This window comes from Leuciscus leuciscus, assembly GCF_965113295.1.
Source record: "Leuciscus leuciscus genome assembly, chromosome: 21".
Taxonomy (NCBI): domain Eukaryota; kingdom Metazoa; phylum Chordata; class Actinopteri; order Cypriniformes; family Leuciscidae; genus Leuciscus; species Leuciscus leuciscus.
In genome coordinates, this window is record NC_138745.1 from 4,779,370 (window position 1) to 4,799,554 (window position 20,185).

The 20,185-nt window shown below is 37.0% G+C and overlaps 1 protein-coding gene across 1 annotated transcript; it reads left to right on the top strand.

Annotated features, from left to right (window-relative positions):
- The first annotated feature begins 1,308 nt into the window (after positions 1-1,308).
- lrrc45 (leucine rich repeat containing 45) lies at positions 1,309-20,071 on the top strand. The gene is made up of 18 exons (XM_082152119.1): positions 1,309-1,453; positions 2,201-2,455; positions 4,295-4,356; positions 5,501-5,571; positions 6,083-6,261; positions 7,460-7,588; positions 9,244-9,356; positions 9,435-9,493; positions 9,581-9,658; positions 10,625-10,760; positions 13,087-13,164; positions 13,245-13,356; positions 13,443-13,513; positions 13,610-13,702; positions 15,648-15,740; positions 15,821-15,994; positions 17,919-18,066; positions 19,346-20,071. Exons 2-18 carry the CDS (start codon positions 2,224-2,226, stop codon positions 19,540-19,542), a joined length of 2,025 nt encoding a protein of 674 aa, XP_082008245.1. The 5' UTR covers positions 1,309-1,453; positions 2,201-2,223; the 3' UTR covers positions 19,543-20,071.
- The last annotated feature ends 114 nt before the right edge of the window (positions 20,072-20,185 follow it).

Sequence of the window (20,185 nt, forward strand, 5' to 3'; positions counted from 1 at the left end):
TAGCCTTGTTTCTTGTCAGAGAAATGTAACGTAATTTTGATCGTCTAAATTTACTTACCAGTCAATTCTCAAATTTGATTGGCTGAGCTCTGGTTGCCAGAGCGATTATTCTACTTGTTCGCGTCGCTCTTCTTCTACTTTATCCACGAAAACAAGTACTTATGCTTTCAATGTAGTCAGATACAAACGATTCATGTTAAATCAAAGTAGTACTGTTTGTATGTAAATAATATATAAGACGGCCTAAACAGGGTGCGGAATTGGTTTGCACACAATTTTAAACGTTCTGAAACAACACACGTCTTTACCAGAGCCGTTACTATATATACCACGTGACTGAACGTATATCCCAGTGTGAATAAGTAAATAAAAATAATTAGCACTTGCAACAATTACATTTTCAGAAAGCACATACATATGCTCAAAATTAGTATAAAATGCAAAATAATAAGAGTATTAGGGATAAAACTAAAAGGATAAACAGAGGCCTAAAATAACATTTGAAAATTTACTATAGCCTACTATATACAGTAAAGTATATTTACCTATGATATTTACAGTTTGTGGGGAAAAAAATATTAAATACAATTAGAAAATATTACAAATATTTGTTAAAAATAGTCATACATTTGTTTTAATACTGTTTTGATCTGTGCTATTTTCAGTAGTTTACTATTTTTATTAGTGTGCTTTTTTAAAGTGTTAAACCATCTACGATCACTTTGACCCACAAACATTATAATAATAAGAAATCATAAAGCTGTCAGAATTCAGAAAACTGGTCAACTTAATCATATCGATTAGCCATATTTTGACACGGGGACTAATTTAGCCAGCAAACAGCTTGGGGTGTCTTTATCACAATCACAACTGTACATGTAAGATACAATGATGAATATTTTTATATCATTTCGGCATCACATTCTGTTTTGTACAGTTGATAAATGCTTTGTTTTACTTTGATTTACTCTTTGTGGTGAGGTTAAGCTATATCGTTTAAAAACGGTTATCTTTTTTCATGTACTAAGCTACATGCTAATTGTTGCATTGTTGAAAATATTGAAAAACGTAAAATAAAATATGATGAATGAAGGAACATCTTCAGTCAGCCTAACTGTCAACAAAGATCTTACAACTACATCTGAAAAACAAACATACAAACGTTTTACTTTGTCAAACAACCTTTAATATAGACACTTGTAATATAGATTATCCTTTCTCACTTTGTGATACACGGAAATCTTGCTAAATTTCCTTGCATCTTGAAATTTACCGCAATATTTTACTCATCTAAAACTACATTTCCCACAATTCTGCAGTTTCAAACCGGAAGTCGTTTCTCTTCCTGGATACTTTAAACTGTCAAACGAAACAATAGTGAAGATAAGAGGCTGAACAACATCTGCTGACACAACCCTGAATAAAGTAATGCATTTTAACGGCAGAAAGAAAGGTTAGTTGTAATTTTATGACTCTTCAACTCATGTAAACCGACTGTTGCGCGTTAATTATTTTTGCACGTATGCAAGACTCGATTGTAAGTAAATGCAAACAACGTAACGTTATGTCTGCTTGAAGATGTTTATTTTATTTCTTTAACCCTCTTATCACAAATGGGAAATAAATTATAATATTATAATTTTTTTGTCTAATAAGCATGTATTTTGGGAGAAGAGATAAGTAAATTTTCCAGTACTTTGTAGTAACTGTTACTGCTCTTTTTTTAACCGTCTTCAATTTGTTTGTCATAAATAATAATAATAATAAAACAACTCGATCACACTTTACATTAAGTGTCTTTAACTGCTATGTACTAAGATTTAAATTAATCATTTTATACAATTTACTTACTGTGTACATACACGTTTTTACATTGCACCTTTATTTAAAATATATATATAACTTACCTGCGTGTAATTAAATCTATAATAACACTTTTGACCTTCCCTTACCACTTTAAACCTACCAATACCATCAAACCTGTCCCTAACCTTACATGTATCCCAAAAGTGTTTTGCAGTATGTACAACATTATTAATGTACATACTGTACATCTAAAGTGCGACCTAAAACTCAATGCCATATAAAGAGGACAGTCATATAGAGTTAATGAACCAGGCAGAGACAGTTTAAAATCCAAGTGAAAGGAGATTGTAATTAAAATTTCAATAACATTCTCTCCTTTTCCTTTTCTCCACAGCCCAGTGAGAGGTGACGGAGGTCATGGAGGACTTCAGGAGGTCGTACCTGAGGCTGTGTAAGGAGGGAGGAATAGACACTCAGGAATCAGTGCTGGCTCAGCTGCACGACACGAGGACAGTGACGGGCCTCTGTCGACTGGACCTGAGCGGGCAGAGCCTCAGCGTGGACACCTGCGGCGTGCTGGGAAGAGCCCTGCAGAACGACACGCTCTTCACTGAGATCATCCTCAGCGACTGCATGCTCAGCGAGGAAGGTAACTCGCAGAAAAATCCTGAAATTCCAAATTTGATATTACATAAAGCAAAAAAAAGTTCGTTTGCAGGACCTTTTTTTGCATTTTGCATACTATTTTTATTTGATTATTATTGTAAAAATGACTGTTAAGTAAGATCTGCATAAATTACAGGCCGTGCAAAACAATTAACATTATTAACAAATATTAACATCATTATGGAAATTAGAATTTATGGGTAAAATGTGCCATGAAAATAGTCACATTATATATCTAACAATATATATGATGTATAAATGCGCTTTGTAAGATAATGCAAAATGTCATTTCTATGTTTATCTTTTGTTTTTGACAAGCTTTGTGATATTTACTCAAAATCTGAAAACGTAGCATGGATCTTTTATGCCCGATGCATATTTATTTATGCATATTGTATGATTTTGGGCTGTCTCAGACTAAAGATGACGAATCGTGGCGGTTTCTGTGGTCGTGGCTCTTAAACGGTGGTCGTATGTCGTACAGTGAGAGAGGTTCAAAGACGGCCATTATCACGGTCTTATGACCAAAGATAGCCTGTGATAATATTCAGACAGTGTTAGAACTTCATCATGATCATCTCACAGTGTGTTTGCTGCTACGACCTACGTCTGCTGACTAGCCAATAAAAATGCAACATGAAATGGCGTATTGATCAACTTGACATGATGCTAAAACTTAAAACTACTTACCTCAAGCTCCAGTTGCAAAATTGTCATGCCAAGTTGTCCTCTTTTCCCAGCCATGACCGCATCCATATTCTCCTCTTTCGCTTCCTCCTCTTTTTTTCAGCGCACATAAAATCACAATTGCCAAATCTTGCTTTATTTGTTCACCACACGCACATGCTGATGACGGTTTATTCTGCTATACTAACTTGCGTCGTAGCCTAAGATTCAATAGGTGTCATCCTCGTACAGTCTACATACATGTACCAAAGTTAATTAGATCCAGTGTGATTTATTTGTAATGATCTTATAAGATTGCTGAAATCACACCGTCTGTAGCAGGCATTAGATGAAGGCATAATTATTACACTGATGTTTGCATGAGCCGATTAAGTTATTACAAAAATCCTGTTGTTTTGCTTTAGACTTGTTACTTTTTAAAGTGACCCTATTATGCCATTTTAAAGGTTTCTAATTAGTGCTGTCAAATCGATGAATCGTGATTACTCACCTCTAACATAAACGTTTTTGTTAATATTATATGCGTGTGTGTGTATATATTATTATTATTATATTTGTACACACACATCTACTATTATGCAATAATGCAAATTTTGTTTTGAAATCCTAATTTAGTTTTGGAGTCTCCTACAATAGGTTTACAAGCATCAAAGGTCATTAAAACACTTTATTTTCTCATAATACACATTGTAGAATCAGCTCTTTTCTCTCAGTGTGTGAAATGGTTTGATAAAGGATCCTGTCTCTCTAAACCCCTTCTTTCTGAGAGCTTGCTCTAATCTGATTGGTCAGATGGCCCAGTCTGTTGTGATTGGTCGACCGCTTACATCGCGTGTCAAACCTACGTTGGTTTGTAACAGGAAGTAAGGCTAGAATGACTCGTTTCAGAATCGGTTCATTCTTTTGGGAGACAATAACTTGATCTTTGATCTTTGAAACTTTGCAGACCTTTCACCTTCACAAACGGCTATATTACACAGTGCATGAAAGGGAATATTCAATAGAGCATTTTAACTTACTCCTTTTTAAACAATGATTTCCATATCTAGAAAGCAAAGAAATAGCATATGATAGAAAACAGCTTTTTGAATGAGTTAACACTCAAAACCACTCACACTCTTCCCTTCATCTACAGGTGCCAAGCTGCTCCTCAACGGGCTTTGCTCCAACACCACAGTGAAAGTTTTGGATCTGAAGGTGAATTTAAATTATGCATTAATATATGTACATATTTTACTGGTCTGCCTCTTGCTTTTAAAGGGGTGGTTGATTATGATTTGACTTTTCTAACTTTAGTTAGTGTGTAATGTTGCTGTTTGAGCATAAACAACATCTGCAAAGTTACAACGCTCAAAGTTCAAAGCAAAGGGAGATATTTGCTTTTAAAGAAATTACTTTTTAAGAACTACAACAAACGGCTGGTAGAGACTACACAACATTCCTCCCGGGTTAGTGACATCACCAACCCTAGAATTTACATAAACCCCGCCCCCTGAACACGATTGATAGATTATAAAGACAGAATATGCTAATCAATGACTAGAAGATAACTACACATCAGCTTCATAAATTCATTAACTAACCATTCAGAAATGTCCTGTTGCCTCTACGTGTCGTCACTTCTTCTTGAGTCTCTCCATCATTGTCTGAATCCGGTTTGAACATAAAAGGCTAAAATTTCTTGAAAATGTCAAGCTCCTGAAGCTCCGCCCTCTGTGCCGGAAGCAGCAGCTCATTTGCATTTAAAGGAACAGACACAAAACGGTGCGTTTTTGCTCACCCTCAAAAATTTGCAATATTAACATGCTATATAAAAATATCTGTGGGGTATTTTGAGCTAAAACTTCACATACACACTCTGGGGACATCAGAGACTTATTTTACATCTTGTGAAAAGGGCATTATACCACCTGTAGGAGCTAAATCTGATATTTTAAGCTACTGAGTTGTTTTGGTCCCGGAGTGATTAGGTTGACTCACTTTCTTGCTTTGGTATTACGTTGTTCATCTCCTCCATTAAAAACGAGAAGACCATTCTTCAATTGCATCATCATACACAGTTTATTGGCTCCACAACAGCACCGTGCACAATGTCCAGAATTGGATTTGTTGTTTAAATACGTTTACCGCAGCTATTGCGGTCAAAACCTTTTTGCCTTTCCGGGGCAACACACCAAACTACAACATAAGGAAGGCTACATTTATACACTGATATCACAGCGCCACTCAATGGTCAAAATGAGAACAACACATAACCCAAACACATTTTGGCTCCTACAACACCCCTTTAAATGTATACTTGGCCTGTAATGCATTTCCTAAAAACATACTTTCTCTTCAGGGCAACAACATGAGAGGAACAGGAGCTGAGGCTTTGGGCCAGTTATTAGTGAGGAACAAGACGCTGCGCAGGTGAGGGATTTTTAATACTCGTTTCTAACCTTTAATGGTTTGATTTGTTCGAACGATTGTATTTCCTATTTTCCTCCACATTAAGAAAGAGACTGAAAGTTTCTAAACCGTGTATGTGTCCCCATAAGTATCACCCATAAGTATATTATCTAACATTTAAAATCAAAAGAAAGAGCCTTTCACAAGACATTTTTGTGACATCAGGTGAAAAGTGTATATATATATATATATATATTATTTTTTTTTACTTTTTAATTAAAACAATAAAATGGTAATATTTTTATTTGAAATATATTTAATATATTTAAAAAAATATATAATTTGTGCAAATGGGGACAATTTTGATTCAGTAACAAAAATGACCACGTAATAGCATAACAGTTAATATTAGTCTAAAACTATTACGGTACTTTGTTTGCCACCATCATTTCATCTCAAAAAAATCTTTTAGGATTTAGTTCTGTTGGAAATATGGTAAAATATCAAATGATTGTTTCTGTTTTGCTTGGAGACTTGTGCTGGAGTGGAATGCTCTGGGAATGTGGGAGGAAGGATTTTCCATATTTTGTGAAGGTCTGGCCTCCAACACCTCTCTCACCCAGCTCGACCTGCGCAACAATCAGATGAACCACCAGGGGGCCGCAGAGCTGTGTGTGGCCCTCAAGAGGAACAGCACTCTGCAAGAGCTGGGTGAGCCAAACCAGCACATTACACACTCACTGTTGTCTGTCAGCAAGCACTGTGTGTTGTTGTCCCAGTTCTCTGAGGCTGATGAAATGTAAATGTTTAGCAAGATGCCAGTCGCTCTTTTTTAAACCTTATTGTGCTATTGCAACTGTGTGGTGATGTGCAATATTTCTTTGGCTTATTGTCTGTATGCACATCTTTATTAATGAATCTGACTAATCATTTAAATATATTTAAAATGCTTTAACAGGTCTAACTTTTTTCTTTTTTTTAATCTGTAACTGATATGCCCTATTGATGGCTCAATACACTACCTTTGGGTCTGTAATGTTTTTAAAGGAAGTCTCTTCTGCTCACCAAGGCTACATTTATTTGATCAAAAATACAATAAAAACAGTAATATTGTGAAATATTATTACAATTTAAAATAACTATTTTCTATGTGAATATATTGTAAACTGTAATTTATTCCTGTGATCAAAGCTGAATTTTCAGCATCATTACTCCAGTCTTCAGTGTCACATGATCCTTCAGAAATCATTCTAATATGATGATTTGATGCTCAATTAACATTTCTTATTATTATCAGTGTAGAAAACAGTTTTATATTTTTATGGAAACTCTGATTCATTTTCAGGATTCTTTAATGAATAGAAAGATAAAAAACGCAGCATTTATTTGAAATAGAAATCTTTATAACATCATACATATATGTAATTCATTCATTACAGCCTTTGTAGTAAAACTTAATTATCATAGATCTAAACATCTAAAGTCCATGACGTCATTTGTGCAGACATGAAAAAAGCCTGAAAATATCAGGAAATTTTAAAAGGATGATTTCTGACCTGGAAACTATAATGTAAAATGATTACATTTTTTAAAAGTCTTGAAAAGCATGTTAATGTTCTCTCTCAACCGGGGGCCTCAAGATGACTTAAAAGTATTTCAAATAACCATGAAAATAAGCATAAACAACAAAAAAATCAAGATATTTCTTATTATTTGGTTATTTTTATAACAAATAATGTACATATTTCTAAAATGTATATATCATGTAGAAATTGTGAATGAGGAGGGCCTTCAAATAAACTATGAAATCAAAAGGTTGGGATCCACTGGTCTAGAAATGGTTCCTTTTGAGTGCAGTCTCTATAAAAGTATTGTTCAAAATAATAAGTCGAGTCTGATGTGTTTACAGATGTCCGATGGAACAACATGGGGCTGCTGGGAGGCCGATCTCTGCTGGAGGCAATGCAGCAGAACCGCACACTGCTCAAACTGGAGATGGCTGGAAACAACATTCCCAGTGACACGCTCAGAGCCATCGGTGAGGCACATTTTCAGTGCATGTCTGTGTGAGGTAAAAGGAGACAAACTCTTGAAGCTCCGCCCTCTGTGTCACAGGCAGCAGCTCATTTGCATTTAAAGGGACAGACACAAAACGGTGCGTTTTTGCTCACCCTCAAAAAGTAATAATATTAACATGCTATATAAAAATATCTGTGGGGTATTTTGAGCTAAAACTTCACATACACACTCTGGGGACATCAGAGACTTATTTTACCACCCCTTTAAGACAATTGTTTTGTATTATAAGGTTTTTGAAATGTTAAGGCAATAATATTTTTGCATACATTTCCAGAACAGAAATCTGAACACTGGATGAAGCTGGGTTCAAAATTCTTGTTTCATTTTGTTGACGTATTCAAGGATTTTGGATCTCTTTTTTTTTATCATTGCATAAATCAGAAAATACTGTCAACAGTCAGAAAAAACATAATTTTCAGTATGATTTTAGGAATAAGGTATTATATAAATGAACAAACTCCTCTGCAAAAACATTCAGAGTATAGATTGGCATATAACTGTAAAATGCTTTTTACAGATATGTATTGTAATTGAAATTTACAGACACACAACACTTAAATGTTTACTTTGGATTTTTTCTTTCTACTAGTCTGAAAGAAGATGTTATGGAAGGAAAATAGGCCAAAATCTCAAAACTGACCAGTGGCTGAAAAACAATGGTTTTACCTGTAGTGTCTTGCTGTAAAGGTGCAGTACTGAGAACCGATTTCTGAGAAACCTTGTTGATATTTGAAATCTTCGCGAAAAATAATGCAAAGATGATGAACGAACAACAAGGAAGAACAAAAACTGAACATACAGTACACAAGAATATATACAAGCAAGAAAGAGTTGGTTGTTAGTCACCAGCAGCTCCAGACAAGCAATGACACTCAACACTGTCCTGTTACTATAGCTAACATTACAACAACAGCAAAGCTTGATTCTGTGAAACACAGCAAAACCAATGTACTCACGCATGGAGCAGAAACAACACAATCTCTGCGTCTGTTTTCAGGCCTTCACGCTTAGGTCTCTCCAGCACTGGAAAGCTTTTCTGATATTAAATCGGGTCCTAAAGCTCTTGTCTGATCGCAACCCTTTCTTTTTCCAGTGATATTCCTCTGAGCTTTTCTCTTTTGTAATGTCTCTCAGCCATCTCTCTTTCTACAGTCTTTTTTAAAAATCTCCCTCTTGCTCGCTCACTCTCTCTCTCTCTCTCCTCCCCTATCAAGTGTGTGTTGTGGTGCTCTCTCTCTCCTCTCTCCACCTATAGCTGGTGTGTGGTGAGCGCACTGGCGCCGTTGTACTGTGGCTGCCGTCGCATTATCCAAGTGGATGCTGCACACTGGTGGTGGTTGAGGAGAGATCCCCTGATATGATTGTAAAGCACTTTGGGTGTACAGTAGTACATATGAAAACACTATATAAATGCCTCATTCTATTCTATTCTTCTCTGTCCAATCCGCTTTCAACAGCATTTCTCAGAAATCTCTTACTGCAGCTTTAATACAAGAACAAATCTTGTGTCTTTACACAGAATTTTGAGCAGACAGAGAGCCGCTTTAGAGCAACATTAACATGGCTGTGTAAATATGCCTTCAATTTGTTTACACTTCTTATTCTTATTCCCAGAACAGTCCATGAATCACAATGCAGACAGGCAGTCCACACTTCGAGACAGCCGGAGCAGGACTCAAGTGCTCAGCAAAGAGATCCAGCTCCTAAAGGAGGAGAAGGGCCGACAGGTGAGGGTGGCTGGGATTATTCGCTTAAACTGTGGGTGGATTGACAACTAACAGCCCTTCTCTCCATGTGGCCTGAAGTTTCTTAGTCTCATGGATACCATTGAAAGACAGAAAGACGAGATGGGAAGGAGCAGCAGGTTAGTGTTACTAAGTTGAACCAAACCTGCTTTTTGGGTGACTAAATGATCGAATGATGACAGCATGTGGTTTTGGATTTCTTGCAGAAATTCATCAATACGTCTAGGGCAGTTAAAAGAAGCACTGAGCGAGCAGAAATCATCTGTGAATTCTCTCACAGCCAAGTAGGCATCCATACATGTTCTACATTAAAGGGATGATTCAGAGTATTCTAGGGTCCTTTGCATCACGACCTCGAGCCAAACACCCCCCAGAAGCCTTTTTTTCCCTTAGTCGAACATTATTAAAGTTAGAGCTTATTTAGAGATATCAGCCGGATGGTTTAGTGCAGGCGCTAATGGATCCAAGGCTGTATCTCGTAAAAAACCCCACTAATAATGCCCAGAATGGTACTAAACTTCTACAGTAGTACAAATAGGTTCTGTACTCATAAAACGAGGCATTGGAAAGTTTGTAAGTACATCAGGAGTTTATTTAAATAACACTTGCCTGATGGCTAATGCTAGCGCTAACCCGGACGTCGAGGTCACTTCAGTGATTAGGGAAAAGCATGTAAAAGTCCTGGCAGAAAGCGATGCATGAGGATGTAGTGTGACGACGCCCAGTTCCAGGAATGCACTGATATTTTGTTGGTGGTACCAGTTTGCAACAATTATTAGTTAACACTAAGTTGTCAACACTTTGGACATTTTTTTTTAAAAATGCATCGCTTTCTGTCAGGACTTTTACGGGCTTTTCCCAAATCATGGAAGTGACGTCGACGTCCGGGTTAGCGCTAGCATTAGCCATCAGGCAAGTGTTATTTAAATAAACTCCTGATGTACTTACAAACTTTCCAATGCCTCGTTTTATCAGTACAGAACTGTAGAAGTTTGGTACCATTATTAGTGGGGTAATTTACGAGATACAACCTTGGATCCATTAGCGCCTGCACTAAGCCATTCGGCTGATATCTCTAAATAAGCTTTAATAATGTTCGACCAAGGGAAAAAAAGCTTCTGGGGGGGTGTTTGGCTCGAGGTCATGGTACAAAGGACCCTAGGTTGAAATTACTCTGAACCATCCCCTTTAAGTTGTTTTTTGTACTTTGGGATGTTTCACGAAGCTGAAGTGTTTGTTTTGTTGTTCAGACTGCAGATGACGGAGGCCGCTCTTGCTCTGTCGGAGCAGAAGACTCATGACCTGGGTGAGCTGCTGACTCGAGTTAAAATGGAGAAAACCGAGCTCAGAGACAGACAGTCCAGAGAGATCAAGAAAGAGCAGGAGGTATTCAGAAACACCCAGTGCACTGTTTTTACACCATGTTACAGGTTCATCTTTTGATTATTTCCTTTACTCCTTATTCCTCTGATCAATGCGTTATTAAATCACACGCACAAAAAAAATATTTTAATGTTTTTGTTTAATGTAACCGATTAATATAAGAAGATTGGTGGTACATATATTTTTATCATATATTATTATACACATATACACTACCGTCTAAAAGTTTTGGCGGCAGTAATGTACAACCTATTTTAAATGTATTATTTATATCTATATAATTTCAATTTCAAATAAATTGTTCTTTTGAACTTTCCATTGTTCAAATAATCATTAAAAAAAAAAAGTATAACAGATTCAACAAAAATATTAAGCATAACATTGATAATCAGAAATTTTTCTTGAGCAGCAAATATGTTTGAAAAAGTATGGAATTTGATTTGATAATTTCCAGACCTGGATAAGTATGGAAATAAAATTATGTTAACACCCTATTCAGTTCTCTAAAAATAAATGTATCATAAAAGCAGTGTTTTCATGGCAAAAGTTCAGTGATCATTTAGTGATTGTCGAACACAACTGAATTAATTCAAGGCGCACATTTTACGCAGAACTGTTTGTCTTTTTGCCATAAGTGAGTCTCTTTTGAACTTCACTCAGGATGTACTTTGCTGTTTGGTGATCGTGCAACATCAAACCATATTTACAGTAGGGGTTGTTGTGACAAATTCATAGTTCTTTTTATAGAAGTTTCTCAGAGTCGAGGTTCCAGGTCAGAAGAATTCACTTTATTGACAAGCAACAAAGTGAGAAGCCGGCTGGCCATCCGGACATCTGATATTACAATGGTTTACACTTAGGTCTTATACCTTTTTTCTCATCTCTTGGTGTCCCATTACCTCACTTGGTGTCCAATTAGCGTTAACATAGTTATCTTTTTCTCTTTGCTCCTCCTCGTCACTTCACCACGATTAGAAACACCTGCATCAATGTCTAATTTCTATTGGTGGCCTTACTGGCGCATGCTCTTTCTTAAATATGATTTCATATATGGTTTTTGGGTACTTTTCCACTCTTGTCCTTGTACAACCTTTCACCCAGTTTTTATCCTGTCCTCACACAACCCTTCCCAGTTTTTATCCCGACATACACTTTTGGCCTGTTCAGTGTTTCCCATCATTTTGTCCCCTTTTGACCTGTTTTCTCTGTTTCCCATAATTTTAGGCCTTCCATACTCCTAGGCCTAGTTTTCACTAAAATTACAGCATTTATTTGGGCCCATGTATGAGACAGATGAAATTCTCCAATAGGGTCTAACGGTTCTCAGTAAAAAATCGAACCATACCGTTTGGCACTTGCACCGAGTTGAAAATTGTTGAACATAAATAAAACAGACAGACAGAGTTCGGCGAATGTACAGTATGTTTCTGTCGATGGATACACATTCTGGCTTCCCCTAAACTTTGTTCAATAGGAGTGCCGTATGCTCTAATGAGCATTCATTTACGCAGTCATCACCCGAGTGTTGATAGCGCACGAGTCCAAGTGAGACCTGAACAGCACACCTTGCCATCTGTGTTTGAACTAAACTCATTTAAGCCTTGCCAAAAGACTTTCGAGCGCAAGACGCGAGAGAACTTGTTCTTGAACTTGTTGCTTTTAGTTTGATTATTTGTTCTTTTTTTACTTGACTGTAGTCCTTTATTCCCTGAACATAGAATATACCGAACCGTGACCCTAAAACCATGATAAAAACCGAACCGTGAGTAATTTGAACCATTACACCCCTAATTGTATCAGAGGTGAATATATTCAGGTTATAAAGTGTTTTGGGGTTTCTTCTCATCATATAAGCATGTTATCACTTTGAGAAAAACAACACAAAACAAAAAAAATCCTGGGAAAAGAAAAATATTTACAGCTAACTGTACTATAATACCAAATATAATGCTGTATGAGCCATTTATGTTAAATATGGTTTGGACATTTGAGTCTGGAAGAGTATGGAATTCTGAAATCAGCATATCAGAATGATTTCTGAAGGATCATGTGACACTGTAGACTGGAGTAATGATGCTGAAAATTCAGCTTTGATCAAATAAATGACATTTTAAAATAAATTCACATAGAAAACAGTTATTTTCACTTGTAATAATATTTCACAATATTACAAATAAATGCATTCTTGCTGAGCATAAGAGACTTCTTTCAAAAAAGAAAAAAATCTTAGCAACTCCAAAGTTTTGTGGATGATAACAATATAATACTAGATCATTTAACTTTTGTATTAATTCATGGTAATTGATTTGTAATGGTTTTTGGTTTGTAGGAAAGCGCTCTGAGGGAAGGCAAGCTTCTGAAGGAGGTGAACAGTCTGTCAGAGAAGAACCTCCAGCTTCGGAACAAGGTACAGAGACGAAGCATTTCATATGATGGAGCTTCTTGAGTGTGTGTGTGTGATTTAACCAGAACCTTTAAAACTCACAGCTGGAGGAGAGCGAACGCAGATGTAAAACACAACAGGATCAGATCTTTGAGCTGAAGCAGGAGCTCACAAACACCACTGCTGAACTCAAGCTGCGACTCGCACAAACCGAAGGTGTCACATGACTTCCATCTCGGGCACAATAGATTGTATTTCAGATTGGTTTTAAATTAGGATTCATATTTTCTTGGTTCCATTAGAACGGCTGGACATGGAGAAGAGAAGATCTAAGCAGGCACTTGAGGACGTGGACAGTTTGCGACAGAAGGAGGTGAAGATGTGAAACCCAGAGATTTTAATTATAGGTTTTACGTACATTTTTAGTTGCTGCTGCTAAACATAATATTATCCTTTTTTTTTTCTCCAGGTGGATCACCTGACAAGGCACCAGGAAGAAAGTGAAAGAGCTCTTCAAGAACGCATCCTCAAACTGGAGGGACAGCGGATCCAATTAGAAGAAGTAGACAAGATTATTCCCAAAACTAACCTCAAGATGAATGAAATATAGAGCGCTGCAGTGATGATGTATTTTTGTAGGCCAAACCATAAGTTGACGTGACCCTGGTTCCTTCAAAAAAAAAACAATAGGAGCTGTCCGTTGGCTTTTGGATTATTGCAGAAAATAAGCTCTAAAGTTTATGATTCCTACATGTTTTGTTCATCATGATAATCTTCACAAATGAAGCCTGAATACATTCTCCAGAGGTAAAAAGCGAACGAACTACACCACGCTCACGATTTCAACATCACCATTAACCTTCCCATAACTCTTTCAGTCTCTTTAAACCAATTTCCCCGAAAGTTTGAGTTATAATATTGTGCAATAAAGCGCTTATAAACACATTGAGGCTGGGAAAGCATCTAGTGAGTAGATGATTTGACCTGTTTACTGTGATGCTGTCTAATGACAAGTCAAAAAAATCACTTGTTAGGTATTACTGATGTATTTTATGTTGTAGAGTAAAAGGTGAAAATATCTTGAGCTTGTGTTCACCACAGATCACATTTCAGCCATTAAAAAACTCTTTGTTTTCGGGACGATGAAACCGTAAGTGCTAAAATGCCTTGCATACAAAAATACATCATCTCTGCAGGACTATTACTTTCAAACATTAACAATGTGTCATTATGTACTCGTCTTGTTCCAAACCCATATTTGGTTATAAAAAGTGCTCATTCAACAGCATTTGCTATGCAGAGACAGTTCATAGTGAGCAGGTTCTGCTGAGCACTTGAAATATGACACTGCGGTCACATGCAACACTTTTATAGTTTATTGAATGCTTTTTATGTCCTTGTCACTTGTTAAATTCCACTTTTGTGTTCCTTGCAAAAACAAAAGAGCATTAAGGTTTGGAATGAGAGTAAATAATGGAAAAAGTTTCATGTTTTGGTGAACTATTCATTCCAATTGAAAACTAAGGTTGAGTGTCCACTAGGGGTGGAGCCGAACCCGAATACGGTATTCGGAAAGACACAAATAATTAGTTTTTTACGAATACTTATTTCGAACAAATACTTCAAAATTGTATTCGGGAACAAGAAAAACTTTATTTCAAAAAGCTGCGTTTCCTGACCAGCGGTGCTGCTGATGTGGTGGCTGTAAATCCACTTGTTGATAAGAAAGGAGGAAAGAGCCACATATGGAAATATTTTGGATTAGGCTAATGTCACGTTGTCATACGTTGTTCACATAGCGCGTTTTTTGCGCGTGCAGATTTCAAATGAGCGGCGCGGTTGCATAGCAACGACAGACGCCACGAGAGAGCAAGCGCTTGTGGAAAGGAGAAAGCGGTGCGAACTGCGCTCTCCATGATGACGAGGAAGTATCAGCAAAGAATTTATTGATTTCTAGCCCTTGCATTAGCTTTATATTTATGGAGATGAGAAGTGAAATAAAAAGCCGTCATTATGTTATTAATATCAGTCCGTCAGAAAAGCAGTTATGTTCATTGCTGGATTTAAGGAAAAACATCAACCAATATTGCATATCCATAATTATTATAATGGATATAATTAAAGAATACTTACACTATAACATAAATTAGAAGTGTAACACAAAAAAACTGGATTTTTACACCTATTTAGAATTTTACTCGAATACAAATACAAATACTTTCCCCCCCTCAACAAATACAAATACAGATACAAATACCGGCTGCTTTGCACATCCCTAGTGTCCACAAATGCTTTTTTGTACTTGTTTTCACCGGGAACTCTCACTGTAGCAGCCTAATGAGGCGCTGAGTGTCAATTTCACAGTGCTTTCCGTTTTTTAGTTGAAATAAAAAAAAAAGCCTTATTATTGGTTTTGGAATATCATCGTTTTTAATGGTACATTAAGAAGATTCACAGAATGAAGAACCGCATTTGCACTTGAGTCATAGTTTGTCTTTTTTATGTAGGATCTCAGCAGAGCGAAAGCATCTCTAGTGACCGAGAGAGCTCAAGCCGAGGAGGAGCTTGGGAAAGTGCGAGCCCAAGTGCGACTGGAGGAGGTATGCAAACGCTTCTTGAAATGTTCCCACGTTAGCAGTGTGGTTCCTCAAAACCACACGATCTTCTGATCGCTCTGCAGCAGCAGCACCTGACCAGCCTGGAGGAGAAGCTGCGAGCGGTTCGTCAGTCCCGGGACGAGTCGCAGAACCACTGCACCCAGCAGAAGCAAACGCTCTCAGAGCTGCACGCCAGAGTGGGCCAGCAGAACATCGAGATGGACTCGCTCCGCCGCAGGATAGAGGAGCTACAGCAGGTACTGAGTCCTGTGGAGAGATGCTGAGCCACTCCAGCGTCACTGAGCACATTCCTTTTAATTTTATTATGAGTAATGATAGATTCAATTAATTATAGATTAAAATCAATATGAAAGTTTTATAATTATAATTCAAATTTTTTATAATTAAGTTGAGTTCCAGGTATAAAATAAAATCCCTAACTTTAAATGGTTAGTTCACTCATTAATTACTAACCCTCAAGTCGTTTCCAACCCGTAAGACCTTTGTTCATCTTTAGAACACGATTGAAGATCTTTTTGATTAAATCCAAGAACTGACACTCCATAGACAGCAACGTTATAACCACGTTTAAGGCCCAGAAAGGTAGTAAAGCCATCATTAAAATAGTCCATGTGACTACAGTGACGAGAATACTTTTTGTGCGCCAAAAAACAAAAATAACAACTTTATTCAACAATTTCTTCTCTTCCATGTCAGTCTCCGACTCTGGCCACGTGAGCATCACGACACATGCGTGTGATGCTGACGCAGGAGCCGACCAATAGTGAGCCAGCGTTCTGATGTAGAACCAGGAAGTGCTGCAACGTTTACACTGTCAGGAGCATCAGAGACTGACACGGAAGTGAAGAAATTGTTGAATAAAGTCGTTATTTTTGTTTTTGTTTTGCGCACAAAAAGTATTCTGGTTGCTTGATAAACTTAAAGGGATACTCCACTTTTTTGGGAAATAGGCTCATTTTACAACTCCCCCAGAGTTAAAGAGTTGAGTCTTACCGTTTTCGAATCCATTCAGCCGAACTCCGGGTCTGGCGGTACCACTTTTAGCATAGCTTAGCATAGATCATTGAATCGGACAGGACCGTTAGCATCTCTCTCAAAAAAAGGACCAAAGAGTTTCGATATTTTTCCTATTTAAAACTTGACTCTTCTGTAGTTACATCGTGTACTAAGACCGACGGAAAATGTAAAGTTGCGATTTTCTAGGCTGATATGGGTAGGAACTATACTCTCATTCCTGCGTAATAATCAAGAAACTTTGCTGCCGTACCATGAGTGCAGCAGGCGTAATGATATGACACAGCCCCTGAAAATAGGTCTAATAGGTTAGACAAACTTAGTCCCGGTCACGTTGGAAGTTACCGTGCTGGGGACTATTTTCAGGTGCTGCGTCATATCATTACGCCTGCTGGACTCATGGTACGGCAGCAAAGTTTCTTGATTATTACGCAGGAATGAGAGTATAGTTCCTAGCCATATCAGCCTAGAAAATCGCAACTTTACATTTTCCGTCGGTCTTAGTACACGATGTAACTACAGAAGAGTCAAGTTTTAAATAGGAAAAATATCAAAACTCTTTGGTCCTTTTTTTGAGAGAGATGCTAATGGTCCTGTCCGATTCAATGATCTATGCTAAGCTATGCTAAAAGTGGTACCGCCAGACCCGGAGATCGGCTGAATGGATTCGAAAACGGTAAAACTCAACTGTTTAACTCTGGGGGAGTTGTAAAATGAGCCCATTTCCAAAAAAAAGTGGAGTATCCCTTTAAGGTTGAGCCACTGTAGTCACTTGGACTATTTTAACGATGTCTTTACTAACTTTTCTGGGCCTTGAAAGTGGTAATAACGTTGCTGTCTATGGGGGACAGAAAGCTCTCGTTTCATAAAAAATATCTCCATTTGTGTTCTGAAGATGAATGAAAGTCTTACAGGTTTGGAACGACATGAGGTTGAGTAAATGATGACAGAATTTTCATTTTTGGGTGAACTAAATCTTTAAGTTTCAGTTATTTTAGTACTTCAGCTGAATTTTCTGTTTTCCAATTATATTATATTTTAATTTAATGTTTATTTCCAGAAATTAATGTTTTTAATAATTTTTCGTTGTAGTTAACAGTGATAACCCTGATTTAAATGAATCAATGTGAATGTCTCTGAACACAGGACCTTGCAGGTAAAGAGCAGGAGAAAGTGTCAGAAGTGACACGAGTGCGTGTGGAGCTTCAGGAGCAGATCGGTCATCTACAGGCCGAGAGAACGACACAGAGCGGACTGAAAGAGAAGATCGCTGCTCTGGAGAGAGAGATGAAGGGTAAACATAGATTACGCCTCTTTAAGCTTTAGAATAGTCTTAGTGATGGGCAACGATTAATCACATCCAAAATAAAAGTTTGTGTTTACATAATATATGTGTGTGTACTGTGTATAATTATTTAGTATATATAAATACACACACATGTATGTATATATTTAAGAAATATTTGCATGTGTATGTATATATATATATATATATATATATATATATATATATATATATATATATTTAGACATCATTTATATTATATATAAATATTTTATATATAAACAACACATTTTTCTTAAATATATACATACATATGTGTGTATTTATATGTACAAAATAATTATACACAATTGTGGTAGATTTTTCCCTTCTTTCGCACCTGACTTAAATTTACCTGGGGCGTCTCCAATCGACACCCAAGCGTCTACAGTCGACACTTAATAATCTTTATACTCTATCTCTGTGTCTACAGTCGACACTTAATAATCTTTATACTCTATCTCTGTGTCTACAGTCGACAACTTGAGACAGATGACGTCTCATCCCTTTTCCTATAACACTATCATAGTGTCTAATAAGCTTCCCTAACTAGCTTGCTGCGCAGCATTAACTAGACAGACTCCAGACAGTGCCTTTGAATATGCTTTAATCACGACCGGAGGAGAGAATCCCACCAGCAAAAAGAATACAACAGTTTTTACAGAATAGGAGCATGGCAAAAGACATGATACACTACATAATTTCCCTACAATTTGATTGGTTCTTCATATGCAAACCCTTCTGTTACTAGTCACGAGTTTATAAACCTAGACATCCGTCTAGTTTAATTTCCCCTTTTGTTATATTCAGACATGATTCACTAACACACACACACACACACACACACACACACACACACACACACACACACACACACACACACACACACACACACACACACACACAAACTGACTGAGGGTTTTTTGACCAAAGGGTTTGAAAACATTTAGGATTCAGATGCATATTGATGTTATTCCTTCAAGAAAAAGAAATGTTAGTTATGATTAATAAAAAAAAATCCATCACACAGTACACACACATATATTATGCAAACACAAACTTTTATTTTGGATGCGATTAATCGTTGCCCAGCACTAAATAGTTTATAAAAGTGTCTTGCAATACCTGGATTGTTTATGTAACTCATTTGACATAGTGAAGGCTTGTTTTTGTTCTGTCTATGTGTGTGTGTGTTATGTAACCTGATGCCTGTTGCAGGCTCATTGACACTGTTTGTGTTTTGGATCAGTTCTCAGCACCGCCCACAGAGAGGCCCTTCTGGACAAAGAGAGTGAGATCTCCTCTCTGCTGGAGCGGCTGCGCATTAGAGAAGGAGAGATCCAGCGCATTCGTGAGGACGAGGCGCAGAGAGCCAGCTTCCTCCAGAACGCCATTCTCACTTACGTCCAGGGCTCGCCTCTTGCACACTACAGCCCCAAAAAGTGAAGTTGCATGCCAAGACCTCTGTGATTTTCCCACAGTTCTGTGTGCAGTCTTTCCGTCAGTTCCACCCGAGTGCTTTTCAACTATGCATAATAAATCGACTGCATATTGCTAGTGTTCACGGTGCTTTTAAATATTTGAGTGGCACGTTTTCATGAACAAAAATGGTATGAAAATGTCTTACAAAACAAAATATTAGTATGCATTATTGTCCCTTTAAATGTATTAATTTAGTTGGGGGGGATAGATTTTAACTAGTAAATAATCAGGGAACTCGTTTTCTCAGTTTTTCTACTTAGAAAATTTCAACAGTTCTTATAAATATTTACTTTGATTTTTTGTATTGTTATTTTAGAGCTCTTTCACATATTTAAAAAATCCCCAATGTGCCATATTGTCCATCAAAGCTCTTATGCTGTGGCACTTACAAATTGTATATTTTAAAATGTTTTCTACTTTTGAAGTTCGATTTTGTAATGTCTGTTTGTTATTAAATAAAATGTGTGCTTTTGATGAAGCTGTTTGAACAATATATAGTGGAATAATGTTCATTTCTGCAGTGTTGGGTTCTTATAAAATATATATATACACTGGTACTGTACTACAAAGAAATATTTCCATTTTATTTGTGCAATAATTTCCATTT